The sequence below is a fragment of the Oncorhynchus masou genome, unplaced genomic scaffold (assembly GCF_036934945.1).
Source record: "Oncorhynchus masou masou isolate Uvic2021 unplaced genomic scaffold, UVic_Omas_1.1 unplaced_scaffold_2083, whole genome shotgun sequence".
Classification (NCBI taxonomy): Eukaryota; Metazoa; Chordata; class Actinopteri; order Salmoniformes; family Salmonidae; genus Oncorhynchus; species Oncorhynchus masou.
Window position 1 is genome coordinate 38,526 of NW_027008565.1, and position 14,480 is coordinate 53,005.

Below are 14,480 nucleotides of genomic sequence, written 5' to 3' on the forward strand. Positions count from 1 at the left end.
CCACTAAAGCAGAAGGGAGGAGAGAGAAACAGGTAATCCCACTAAAGCAGAAGGGAGGAGAGAGAAACAGGGAGAAACAAACCCACTAAAGCAGAAGAGAGGAGAGAGAAACAGGGTAATCCCACTAAAGCAGAAGGGAGGAGAGAGAAACAGGGTAAACCACTAAAGCAGAAGAGAGGAGAGAGAAACAGGGTAATCCCACTAAAGCAGAAGAGAAGAGAGAGAAACAGGGTAAACCCACTAAAGCAGAAGAGAGGAGAGAGAAACAGGGTAATCCCACTAAAGCAGAAGAGAGGAGAGAGAAACAGGGTAATCCCACTAAAGCAGAAGAGAGGAGAGAGAAAGAGGGTAAACCCACTAAAGCAGAAGAGAGGAGAGAGAAACAGGGTAATCCCACTAAAACAGAAGAGAGGAGAGAGAAACAGGGTAATGCCACTAAAGCAGAAGAGAAGAGAGAGAAACAGGGTAAACCCACTAAAGCAGAAGAGAGGAGAGAGAAACAGGGTAATCCCACTAAAGCAGAAGAGAGGAGAGAGAAACAGAGTAATCCCACTAAAGCAGAAGAGAGGAGAGAGAAACAGGGTAAACCTACTTTTCCCGTAACCGGTTGACCTCCCTCTTCAAGTCCTCGTCCTCAAACTCAGAGTCGTTATCAGAGCTCATGTAGGAGTTGTTGAGGCTGGGCAGGGAGCTCTGTTTGTCCTCTGGGCTGAAGAGCACGGTGGCCGAGCCAGGATCAATACTAGGCCCGTTAGCCTGGGAAGCGGGTGTTTGCTCCAACCCAGCCTCGGCTGCCTCATCCTGGGCTCGGCTCACTGAGAAGCGGCCCACCCTGGCATCCAGGGCGTTGGTGGTGACCTGGAAGCGGCCAATGGTGGTGGGCTGAGGGGAGGCGGTCCGGTGGGGGAGGGAGGGCAGGCCGTCCACAACATCTCCCCCACCAGTCTTACCTCCGTGGAGAGGGGAGGAGACATTGTGCAGTGTGTTCTCCGGGCTGGAGGAAGAGGAAGAGGAGGTGGAGGAGGATTTTGTGGGGCTCCCACCCTCGATTTTGTGGGGACCCTGGTCTGCAGCCACAGAGACCTGGGGATGGGGACAAGTGATGGAGAGAGATTATGAAAACACAGAATTTAAAGGCCCAGATCAGCCATAAAGACCATCACTACAATCATAGAAAACTATTCTGAAGAGAGATGGATGAAGAACATAGAGACTGCAGACTGACCACCAGACAGACAGTGCTGGAATATTCCAATCAGGTAAATAGAGCTGGAAAGGTACAGCTAGAATTCCATACCTGGAATCGTCCCATTTGGAATCCTCCAGCAATAGGCGACATGATTGGTTCCCCTTCCAGAGAGAAAGGCACTGAAACGACCAATGAGACATCATCACGTTACAATGCAACAGTCGGCAAAACATCCCAAAAGAAAAGGACAGGACAACACACGAACAGGTAGCACGACCATTTCAAAATGGGAGTAAGGATAGATGTTGAAGTACACACCTGGCTGGCCACCTGCAGGCATCCCAGTGAGGGAGGACTATGGTACAGGGGGAGAACACAGTGTGACTGTCCTGTCTAGAGTCACACCAACAAACATTCCACATACCACCACATGAGCTGTACAGGAGCATGACAGTGATGGCAGTATTAGACAGAGCAGACTAATAACGGCTACACAACTACAAAATACACATTGGAAGAAATAGTATTCATATACTCTTTCAAGGTCAAAAACATACAACTAAATCTGACATTTCAACAACTAATAAATACATTGTCATTCGTCCAGGCCTGAAGGGGGGCATGTGTGTGTGTGGTTATGGTACCTGTGTGGTGACACAGCTGACAGAGACCGTCTCTGGGCTCAGGGCCCTCCTCAGCTGGGCATCCAGGTCTTCCAGAGGCTGCTGGGACTAGTGGGCAACAACAAGCCGTTATAGACGATAGTCAAACAGACGGCAACACCGCCTCACACGGTAACACGCTCAGAACACATCAAACTAATTGGTCTCTAGACATGAATTAGTGTTGAATTTCATCTAGCAAAATGTTATGAATCAGAGCAAAACTTTAGCTTTCATTTTCCCATAACATATTTGAAAGACTGAAAGATTTAGGTAAAATCCTTGATTGGGTTTAATTTAGTCAAAAACTGTCTTCAAGCCAAGGTATCCAGGTGACGTTCAAATCAATATATTAACAGGACATTTCCCCCTTTCTCAACTTCATATTCCTCATCTCCAGCACCACCCCAAAATTGCACATTTCTGTAGTCAGAAAGATAGTTTCCAATTAGTACACAATTAATTGGAAATTGGCAATACTTCCTCATAATTGGTTAAAATCACGATGCACACCGATGATGTCACTGGAAACATTTATCTTCCTCCATCTTTTTTTTTTTTACTACAAAAAAATAGAAACGTGACATTTTCACATATGTTGATGTTGGGGTGGTGCTGGAGATGATGAATATGAAGCTGAAAATGTTACAAATATCCCTTTAAAGAATTTCACATCAGAACCATTAGAGCCTCAGAAGGCAGATGCAGTCTCTTTCTCAAGATCAAATCACCTCAGACCAGAGCAGAGCTTTGAACGGAAAATTACACATCATTCTTACAGATGAAAGAAAACAAGGAACCCCTTTTCCTTACAAAGAACAATGCTCTGGTTTGCTTGGTTTGTTCTATTTTTAGATTTGAACATTCACGCTGTGGACAACACTGTCTGACTGGGTATAAACCAAACTGTAATCTCCACTAGCCTGGGGGAGCCTGTCTTCTCGTCTTTCCTAGTTATTCCCTAGTTGATTTAGTTTAAGAAAGAATGCGCTGTGGGAGAGAAAAACTCTGTCTGGATGTAATATTTTGCTTGTGGCGAGTCTTCTCTTTCTTTGTGGAAGAAAACTATTAAAATATTGTGCTGACAAAAACCACAATGACAAATGAAGATGAGTGATGTTGATCTCCCCAGCCTCCCTAATGGTCTGTCTGGAGAAAGACTGAGGGAGGAGAGAGAGGAAGGACAAGGACAGAAAGAGGAAAGAGTGAGAGAGAGAGAGGAGCGGGTGAGATAGAGGGAGAGACAGGGGTGAGAGAGAGTCAAAGAAAGAGAGTGGGATAGAGGTGCAGGAGAAAGAGGGAGACAAGAGACAGACTTCGACAGAGCGAGAGAGAGAGAGAATCAGATAATGAGGAACAGACGTGGTTAATGAGAGTCACAGGTCATCATGCTGCTCCGCCAACACAGAGAGAACCAGAGACAGAGATGTCTTCTTCAGACACTGAACAGATTGAGCCTGATCTGATCTTCATGCGTCCCTAGTTTTTACACATGAGACAAATGAAGATGGGAGGAGGGAGGTGGAAGGATGAAAGAGAGAGAGGGGGGGTACAGATAGAGGGATGATGGAGGGATCTTAACATCACTTAGGAGAGAAAGAGAGAGGGGGTGCAGATAGAGGGATGATGGAGGGATCTTAACATCACTTAGGAGAGAAAGAGAGAGAGGGGGTGCAGATAGAGGGATCTTAACATCACTGAGGAGAGAAGAGAGAGAGAGGGGTACAGATAGAGGGATGATGGAGGGATCTTAACATCACTTAGGAGAGAAAGAGAGAGAGGGGGTGCAGATAGAGGGATGATGGAGGGATCTTAACATCACTTAGGAGAGAAAGAGAGAGAGGGGTACAGATAGAGGGATCTTAACATCACTTAGGAGAGAAAGAGAGAGAGGGGTGCAGATAGAGGGATGATGGAGGGATCTTAACATCACTTAGGAGAGAAAGAGAGAGAGGGGGGTGCAGATAGAGGGATGATGGAGGGATCTTAACATCACTTAGGAGAGAAAGAGAGAGAGGGGGGTGCAGATAGAGGGATCTTAACATCACTTAGGAGAGAAAGAGAGAGAGGGGGTGCAGATAGAGGGATGGATGGAGGGATCTTAACATCACTTAGGAAATGTAGGGGGTAAGATAGAGGGATCTTAACATCACTTAGGAGAGAGAAAGAGAGAGAGGGGTGCAGATAGAGGGATGATGGAGGGATCTTAACATCACTTAGGAGAGAAAGAGAGAGAGGGGGTGCAGATAGAGGGATCTTAACATCACTTAGGAGAGAAAGAGAGAGAGGGGGTGCAGATAGCAGATGATGGAGGGATCTTAACATCACTTAGGAGAGAAAGAGAGCGAGGGGGTGGATAGAGGGATGATGGAGGGATCTTAACATCACTTAGGAGAGAAAGAGAGAGAGAGGGGGTACAGATAGAGGGATCTTAACATCACTTAGGAGAGAAAGAGAGAGAGGGGTGCAGATAGAGGGATGATGGAGGGATCTTAACATCACTTAGGAGAGAAAGAGAGAGAGGGGGGTACAGATAGAGGGATCTTAACATCACTTAGGAAGAAAATGAGAAAGGGGGTTAGACAGGGATCTTAACATCACTTAGGAGAGAGAGAGAGGGGTGCAGATAGAGGGATGGATGGAGGGATCTTAACATCACTTAGGAGAGAAAGAGAGAGAGGGGGGTGCAGATAGAGGGATGATGGAGGGATCTTAACATCACTTAGGAGAGAAAGAGAGAGAGGGGGTGCAGATAGAGGGATCTTAACATCACTTAGGAGAGAAAGAGAGAGGGGGTGCAGATAGAGGGATGATGGAGGGATCTTAACATCACTTCGGAGAGAAAGAGAGAGAGGGGTGCAGATAGAGGGATGATGGAGGGATCTTAACATCACTTAGGAGAGAGGGATGCAGATGGAGGGATCTTAACATCACTTAGGAGAGAAAGAGAGAGAGGGGTGCAGATAGAGGGATGATGGAAGGATCTTAACATCACTTAGAGAGAGAGAGGGGTGCAGATAGAGGGATCTTAACATCACTTAGGAGAGAAAGAGAGAGGGGGTGCAGATAGAGGGATCTTAACATCACTTAGGAGAGAAAGAGAGAGAGGGGGTGCAGATAGAGGGATGATGGAGGGATCTTAACATCACTTAGGAGAGAAAGAGAGAGAGGGGGTGCAGATAGAGGGATGGATGGAGGGATCTTAACATCACTGAGGAGAGAAAGAGAGAGAGGGGGGGTGCAGATAGAGGGATGGATGGAGGATCAAAATGGCAGTCAGGAGAAAGAGGGAAAGGCACCTGAGTTAGACAGGGTCCTGGGAAGGGTGCCATGTGGTCTGAGGGAGGAGGGGGGCCAGCCTGAGCCTGATCTGAGCCCACAGGCAACACCTAATAAACAGAGGGATGAAGAGAGGGATGAAACGGAGAGAAGAGGAGAGATAGGAAAACATAATGCACTGCAGCCACATGCAGCTGGAAGGACAGGGGATTCTACCTGCAGCTCTCTGACACTGACTGGGACATTAGACAATAAACAAAGACTGTAGTGTTACTTAAGCAATAAGGGCCGAGGGGGTGTGGTATATGGCCAATATACCAAGCCTAAGGACTATTCTTACGCACGACGCAACGTGGAGTGCCTGGATACAGCCGTTAGCCATGGTATATTGGCCATATAGCACCTTTGGGCTCCTGAGTGGCACAGCGGTCAAAGGCACTGAATCTCAGTGCTTGAGGACATCACTATATACACCCTGGTTCGATTCCAGGCTGTACCACAAATGGTCGTGATTGGGAGTCCCATAGGGTGGCGCACAATTGGCTCAGCGTCGTCCAGGTTAGGCCGGTGTAGGCCGTCATTGTAAATAAGAATTTGTTCTTAACTGACTTGCCTAGTTCAATAAAGGTTAAATAAATACTAATGTACCACGAACCTCCAGGGTGCCTAATTGCTATTATAAACTGGGTGGGTCGAGCCCTGAATGCTGATTGGCTGACAGCCGTGGTATATCAGACCATATACCAAACTCGCTGTGCACCGCCCTATGGGACTCCCAATCACGGCCGGACGTGATACAGCCTGGATTCTAACCAGGGTGTCTGTAGTACTCAAGCACTGAGATGCAGTGCCTTAGAGCGCTGCATCACTCAGGAGCCCCTCAGACATCTACCGGTACTCAAGGTCAGACATCTACCGGCTACCTCAAGGTCAGACATCTACCGGCACCTCAAGGTCAGACATCTACCGGTACTCAAGGTCAGACATCTACCGGCACTCAAGGTCAGACATCTACCGGTACTCAAGGTCAGACATCTACCGGCACTCAAGGTCAGACATCTACCAGTACTCAAGGTCAGACATCTACCGGCACTCAAGGTCAGACATCTACTCAAGGTCAGACATCTACCGGTACTCAAGGTCAGACATCTACCAGTACTCAAGGTCAGACATCTACCGGCACTCAAGGTCAGACAGTACTCAAGGTCAGACATCTACCAGAGTACTCAAGGTCAGACATCTACCGGTACTCAAGGTCAGACATCTACCAGTACTCAAGGTCAGACATCTACCGGTACTCAAGGTCAGACATCTCAAGGTCAGACATCCAGTACTCAAGGTCAGACATCTACCGGTACTCAAGGTCAGACATCTACCAGTACTCAAGGTCAGACATCTACCAGTACTCAAGGTCAGACATCTACCAGTACTCAAGGTCAGACATCTCGGTACAAGGTCAGACATCTACCGGCACTCAAGGTCAGACATCTACTTGCTAAGTAGATAAAATGCCAGATGCGGTAGTCATGTTAACATTGTAACTACAAAGTAATACACATCTCCTCTAGAAGCTGTTAACCATTAACATATCTCATCTAGAAGTTAAAGATCTCCTCTAACCGTTAACATATCTCCTCTAGAAGTTAAAATATCTCCTCTAGAAGCTGTTAACATATCTCCTCTAGAAGCCGTTAACATATCTCCTCTAAGCCGTTAACATATCATCATATCTCCTCTAGAAGATGTTAACACATCTCCTCGTTAACATATCTCCTCTAGAAGCTGTTATATCTCCTCCGTTAACATATCTCCTCTAGAAGCTCGTTAACATATCTCCTCTAGAAGCCGTTAACATATCTCCTCTAGAAGCCGTTAACATATCTCCTCTAGAAGCCGTTAACATATCTCCTCTAGAAGATGTTAACATATCTCCTCTAGAAGCCGTTAACATATCTCCTCTAGAAGCTGTTAACATATCTCCTCTAGAAGCTGTTAACATATCTCCTCTAGAAGCTGTTAACATATCTCCTCTAGAAGCTGTTAACATATCTCCTCTAGAAGTTAACATATCTCCTCTAGAAGCTGTTAACATATCTCCTCTAGAAAGCTGTTAACATATCTCCTCTAGAAGCTGTTAACATATCTCCTCTAGAAGCTGTTAACATATCTCCTCTAGAAGCTGTTAACATATCTCCTCTAGAAGCTGTTAACATATCTCCTCTAGAAGCTGTTAACATATCTCCTCTAGAAGCTGTTAACATATCTCCTCTAGAAGCTGTTAACATATCTCCTCTAGAAGCTGTTAACATATCTCCTAGAAGCTGTTAGAAGCTGTTAACCATTAACATATCTCATCTAGAAGCTGTGTTTGACAAAACCCTAGAAATGACACCATAACTACAGTGGAGGGTTTTAACAACTATATGGTGCGCTACCTGATATCTAGGGGGGATGGACACAGTATAGAATAGAGTTGTTGCCATGCAACAGAAAGCAGAGCAAATGATCATTCAACAAAACGTTAGGAGACAAAAGCAGTTGATCAAGGAGGTTAACAAAGGCTGTTAAAGGTGGAGTTGGCACAATCACATGTCAATCATTTGATTTGATTTATTTAACTAGGCAATAACTGTGTATGTCAACTATGTAATAATGATGTATAATTCTCCAAAAGACCACAAATACAAAATTACACAAACTTACCTTACACAGAGGTGTCATAAAAATCTGAAATGGTTTACAACATACTGTATGTGTTATAAACAGTGCTCTTCAAGCCACATCTAATAAGCTAGCCTCCACATCCATGCTGACTGACTCACCGGTAACCTAGACAGAGGTGCTTTGGCCGGGGTAGTCTGGGTGTAGGTGGAAGGGGTCCCAGCCTGTCCCGGGGTGGTGAGGGGGGTCCCAGAGACATGCCCTGGTCCTGAGGAGGCCAGGGGGAGGCTGGAGGGGGGCAGGGGGGTGCCTGTGGAGCTGGGGGTGGATGAGTGGCCGGTTGGGGAAGAGGTTCCCGGGACACCAGTGCCTCCGGCTGGGTCGACAGAGCCATCGGCCTGGGTGGTTCCACCACCACCCAGGTCCATGAAGAGGGAGCGAAGCTTCTTATCCAGGGCGTGGATGTCATCGATGCCTAGGGCCACCTCACACTCCCCACACTGGGCGTGGGTCTGGTTGGGCATTGTAGCAGGCTGGGGCTGGGTGTGAACCAGGGTGGGCTGGACCACGGGGATGGTGGTGGTGACGGGCTGTAAGGTAGGGACCGTGGCCCCTGGGGCTAGAGAGGCTACAGGCGAGGAGGAAGAAGGGAGCTCTGCACTGGGGTTAGCAATGGAGGGGGCTAGCAGGGGGCCTTGGATAGCCGTGGTGGGGACTACAGTAGTGGTGAGCTGGGGGACAGCGGTGGAAGGGACAGGGAGCTGCTCTGAGCTTCCTCCACTATCACTGCTACAGCTGCTGACCAGGGGGCCGTGGCGGAATGACAAAGGACTGTAGTGGGTATGGAGGTGGTGGGACCACCAGGGATGGAGCCTGGGCCAGAGGTCTGGGGGAAGGAGGCTGAGGTGGACAGGGTAGTTGTGTTGGGGAGGGTGGGGAGGACAGCAGGGACTGGGGGGGACACAGAGGTGGCTGTAACACTAGGTACGGAGGAGACCACGGGTTGGGTCACCAGCAGGGTGAGAGGGGCCTGGGAAAGGAGAGGCTGGGTATCAACAGACTGGAGCTGGGTGGGGATGGGGGCGGTGGCCTGGTGTATAGTCGCAGGTGGAGAGGTGGAGGTGGAGGCTGGAGGGGAGATGGAGACTGGGGGGGGAGGGGAGGTCACAGAGGCCTCAGATGGAACCTGAGCATGGGGGAGAGGAGCAGAGGCTGTAGGAGCAGTGGAGAAGACTGGGATGGTGGTGGTAGTGGCTGCAGCAGGGACCAGGACAGGCAGGGAGGCTATGTGGACGGAGGGAGGAGCGGTGCTGGGCCCTGGGTCGTACTGGCCCTGGTTCTGTCTCATCTCTGAGAAGGCCTGCTGCAGGCTGACCGCTGAGGCCGACTGGGACAGACCCTGACCTGCAGCTACAGCACGGGCGGCTGGGGAGAGAGAAAATGAGGGAGAGATGGGCAGGGAAACAGAGAGAGTGATAGAAAGAGATGTGTCAACACCAAACCCCATCACTAAGTAAAACAGTGATGTTAGCCATCACCTTAAAATCAGGTCATACACCACAGATAGAACACTAACTAAACTACTGTTACATAGCAACTAGACATTCATAAACATGTGATGTTTTTATGATTAACTTTACAATACAACAACATTCAGTCAGTCACAAGATCAGATGATCCCGGTTTTCAGAAACATCTAAATGTTATTACATTTGGATGCTGAATGCATTATCTTGTTGACTAATAAGATAACTTATTGGTAGGCGGTCACTGTGTGTGTGTGTGTGTGTGTGTGTGTGTGTGCTAAACTCACCGTTAAAGGACTGTGAATCTTGTCTCAGCAGGGCAGAGCCTGCAGCCGCTGAGTCAGCAAAGAACTGGTCCTTGAGTCTGGACTCAGGCACGGGGCTGACTATAAACCTCCTGCCTGCAGAGTGGACCACCTGGGCTGCACAGGAAGGGATACCTGGAGATAGATAGAAATGGTAGGGTCACACATAGGGTTAATGCAAAATGGGTGCCTCTATTGAATTCAATACAATTACATTCTCAGCGAGGGAAAGTTCTATAATTCATGGTACAACAAATTGGACTACAGATGGAAAATTCTCATGCAAGACGTGTCATTTTTTTGTTGTAGGGTACCAATTCCCTGTGTGGACATTGTGTTGGTTGTTTTACCTGGCAACGGTTCAGATATAGCAGGGATCTGTTGCTGCTGGAGGTCACTAACTATCTGGGAAACAATCTGTGACACAAGATGCAGTCAGTCTGAGACAGTACAACAGCCGTTTACAACGATCCATGATGAAGTTACTTAAGCCCATGTACCTGGTATAGAAGGGTTAAGAAAGATGCTCTTTCACAGCAACAACATGGAGGAAAAATGAATGGAGAGACGTCACTCTACCTGGGTGTTTCCATCTTTCTCCAGACCCTTCTCGTCAGCCATCTCGATGACCTCACGGACCTGCTCGATGAACGACTCCCTCTCGCTCTCCAGTATAAACAGACTGGTGACCTGTAGTCACACACCAGGAAAGAACAGCCCTCTCAATCACAGTCCTCATTCTTCTCAGAATCTGATGGTTGGATTGATTCATCATTTCAGAACGGATTCATCAAAGTCAAAACACCCAGAAAGTCTGGTGAAATACAGCCTTTCATTATTACCAGATAAACTCTCTGGACCTGCCTGAGACAAATACCATCAGGGAACATCACAACACAGTTGGGATTCTGGGCTACTGCAATCAGAGAGGGGAGACGGCTCAATAATGAGAGAGAGATAGAGGGGGAGTGAGGGAGAGAGAGAGACAGCGAGAGAGAGAGAGAGAGCGAGCGAGACAGCGAGGGGCATCGAGAGAGAGAGAGCAGAGAGAGAGAGAGAGCGAGAGAGAGAGAGCGAGGGAGAGAGAGAGACAGCGAGGGGGAGAGAGAGACAGCGAGGGGGAGAGAGAGACAGCGAGGGGGGGAGGAGAGAGACAGCGAGGGGGGAGGGGGGAGAGAGCGACAGCGAGGGGGAGGGAGAGCGACAGGAGGGGGAGGGAGAGCGACAGGAGGGGGGGGAGAGCGAGGGGGGAGAGAGCGACAGGAGGGGGAGGGAGAGCGACAGGAGGGGGAGGGAGAGCGACAGGAGGGGGAGGGAGAGCGACAGGAGGGGGGGGGAGGGGAGCGACAGGAGGGGGAGGGAGAGCGACAGGAGGGGGAGGGAGAGCGACAGGAGGGGGAGGGAGAGCGACAGGAGGGGGAGGGAGAGCGACAGGAGGGGGAGGGAGAGCGACAGGAGGGGGGGGAGAGCGACAGGAGGGGGAGGGAGAGCGACAGGAGGGGGAGGGGGAGGAGGGGGGGAGAGCGACAGGAGGGGGAGGGAGAGCGACAGGAGGGGGAGGGAGAGCGACAGGAGGGGAGGGAGAGCGACAGGAGGGGAGAGCAACAGGAGGGGGAGAGAAAAGAGGAGGGAGGGAGTGTGCTCGTAATCTTTTCTGTAGTTACCATAATCTGTGCTATTTCCTCTGGGTTATCTCCGTCCAGATCAAACTTAAAAGTCACCATCTTTCTGTTGTGCGTTTCCAACTGGCACTCAGCTACCCTGTCGCCCATGTTGGATATCTGGAATAAACAAAGGAACAGAAGCCAGAATAAGATGTGGATGAAATGAAAAGATGAAAGAGAGCAGCTCTTCAGATTTATCGACAGAAATCACACGGCCTGTTAGAAAGTCTCGGTGTCGGTCTGTCTAATCAGAAGGGCCTAAACAATGCTGTGCCAGGGAACCCAAACAGGCAGGCATCAGTACAGGGAGATACACACCAGAGACAGACATTCATCAGATGCTGTATGCTCCAATTAGAGAACACTTTCCAGGAAAATAAAGCTTATTGAACTGAATGAAAAACTATCTCAGCTGGTGGGAGACAGGAGCACCGAGCACAATGCAGCGGCTTGGACAATTAAAGGGAATGTAAACCAAAGTGGATCAGAAGTAGGCCCATAATATATAAAGGAAAACAACAGGCTTATTACAGGTGCTGAACACACTAATGAAAAATCATGTTTCGTGTAGTACGTGTGGGCCATTTCCCCTGGGCGGACTCTTACATTCAGTACATTCAACTTTGCTTTGCCGATCTTGTCGGTACGAGAGCGACTCCGTACGGAGCGCCGCTGGTGGCGTTTGATGGAGCGCCCCTCCTGTCTGCCTCCATCATTTCCATCGCTCAGGCCGGACGCCACGTCAGAGTGACCGCTGAGTGACACACACAAACACCGTTAAAATTCATGATCTGAAGAATGAGAGCGAGGCGCCAAGCCTCTAAGCGAATAAAAACTAAATTAAACGATCTTGACTAATTATAAAATTAGAGATATCTTTCCCATCTCTTATAAAATCTCAATGTGTATATCTTTACCATCAGTTAAACATGCATCTTACCTCTCCATGGACGAGGGCACTTGTGGTGGTTGTAACTGTGACTGGTCCAATGACAAAGGCTGAGGAGCCGTCTGGGAGGGCTGGAACACACAGTACAGGAGAACAGAGGGTCAGAGAACTGTGGGAACCTTGTTTTACAGTAAAGAGAGTGCAAAGTAGTGTGGTCTTTTGGAGATGAAAGGCTTCAGAAGGTATTGAGGTTAAAAGAGAGGCAGAATATGAGACTTAAAAGCATGTGAGAGTAGCAGTATAAAGAAATAAGAGTCGGCTCTTGTAGGTCTTAGTGTACTCATCCCACCGTTACCAAATGTTTGACAGCATCTATGTTCAGAATGTTTCTTCCACATCTAGCTACTTGTGACCATAAAATATATATGACCAGACACATCCACAACTTCACACAACCAACTCAGGACTCATTTAAATAACAAACATACAGTCAAGGAAACACGCAGACCAGCTATGGTCAAAGAACTGCTCTCCATCATCCATACGACCAGGCGGGGGGGACATGAGGAAGGGGGTTTGGCTGACCACGGTACCTGGGCCTGGGCATCTCCTGGCGGCTCTGGGGAGGTGCTGGCTACGCTGATGACGGGCACCACGACCAGCGGCTGAGTAGGCATCATTTGGGGCGGCAGAGGGGAGGCCGGTGGCACCGGCGGTGGATGAGTCACCAGAGTGGGTGCAGATACAGAACCAGGTAGAGGATGAGCCCCAGGAGGCAGAGGTAAGGCTGCAGCTGTTTTAGGGCTCTGTGGGGACACCAGGGCTCCCCCTGGGGGTGACGCCGCCCCTTGGGCTGCGGCTGCAGTAACCGGGGCCGAGGGCTGATTGAAGGCCATCTGAGCCACAGAGACAAGTCCCACTGAGGAGGGAGGTGGAGCCATACTGCAAGGCTGGGGGCGGGAGGAGGAGAGCAAGGGGCGGGTCAGGTCAGGTTAGGACTGGCTAGGGTAACGAAGGGTCATGGGAACTAGGTTGGAGTGGGCGGATTATGGATGATAGAAATAGTAAGTCCACTTCTGTGGGATGGATATTATGTTGGTGGTTGACTAAAGGGTGACTGAAGGAACAAAACTCAAGGGGATAAGAGTGTGTATGGTGGGTGTGACAGAATGTAACACTGTGCATACAACCACTAAACAAACAAAGTCAACACACAAAGCCACGCACCAACAACAACATGCGACCAAACACGATGTGTTTCACAAATGGCATGAAACCAGATGTCAAACCGAAGGTACAACTGGTTGAACTGCACTGTGAGAACAAAGCAGTGCTAAGGTGTGGACAGGACTCCTCATGAGGCCCTCTCCACTCAGTGGTACAACACGCCTGTGGTGACATCATGCTGTTGGTCACTAACATGGACTCTAATGGAACAGCCATGATCGTCCATTAGACCTCAATCCACATTTATCGACAAACACAGAAGACACTGAAAGACAGATACTTTTCTACTGGGACTCAAACAACAACAACAAGCGATACTGAGTGAGGACAGCTGATACTAATGGAAATGGACACACGTACAGTCGCACACATAAACATGTTCTACCACCCTAGTGGGGACCAGCACTATAATAACAGCACAGTGAGTGGTACCTGGACCAGAGCTAGCTATAATAACAGCACAGCGAGTGGTACCTGGACCAGAGCTAGCTATAATAACAGCACAGTGAGTGGTACCTGGACCAGAGCTAGCTATAATAACAGCACAGCGAGTGGTACCTGGACCAGAGCTAGCTATAATATAACAGCACAGTGAGTGGTACCTGGACCAGAGCTAGCTATAATAACAGCACAGCGAGTGGTACCTGGACCAGAGCTAGCTATAATAACAGCACAGCGAGTGGTACCTGGACCAGAGCTAGCTATAATAACAGCACAGCGAGTGGTACCTGGACCAGAGCTAGCTATAATAACAGCACAGCGAGTGGTACCTGGACCAGAGCAGCACAGCTATAATAACAGCACAGCGAGTGGTACCTGGACCAGAGCTAGCTATAATAACAGCACAGCGAGTGGTACCTGGACCAGAGCTAGCTATAATAACAGCACAGCGAGTGGTACCTGGACCAGAGCTAGCTATAATAACAGCACAGCGAGTGGTACCTGGACCAGAGCTAGCTATAATAACAGCACAGCGAGTGGTACCTGGACCAGAGCTAGCTATAATAACAGCACAGCGAGTGGTACCTGGACCAGAGCTAGCTATAATAACAGCACAGCGAGTGGTACCTGGACCAGA

At 48.9% G+C, this 14,480-nt stretch overlaps 1 protein-coding gene across 1 annotated transcript in view; it reads right to left on the minus strand.

Moving 5' to 3' along the window:
- Positions 1-13,415, minus strand: part of LOC135532880 (serine/threonine-protein kinase WNK1-like) — a 32,285-nt gene extending 18,870 nt beyond the window's left edge. The window contains 14 exon segments of the mRNA XM_064960304.1: positions 593-1,083; positions 1,298-1,368; positions 1,508-1,544; positions 1,834-1,920; positions 5,151-5,240; positions 7,953-8,602; positions 8,605-9,216; positions 9,605-9,757; positions 9,973-10,039; positions 10,202-10,312; positions 11,287-11,403; positions 11,893-12,040; positions 12,227-12,306; positions 12,769-13,415. Of these exon segments, the coding sequence (XP_064816376.1) occupies positions 593-1,083; positions 1,298-1,368; positions 1,508-1,544; positions 1,834-1,920; positions 5,151-5,240; positions 7,953-8,602; positions 8,605-9,216; positions 9,605-9,757; positions 9,973-10,039; positions 10,202-10,312; positions 11,287-11,403; positions 11,893-12,040; positions 12,227-12,306; positions 12,769-13,116 (3,062 nt within the window). The 5' untranslated portion in view covers positions 13,117-13,415.
- Positions 13,416-14,480: the final 1,065 nt, after the last annotated feature.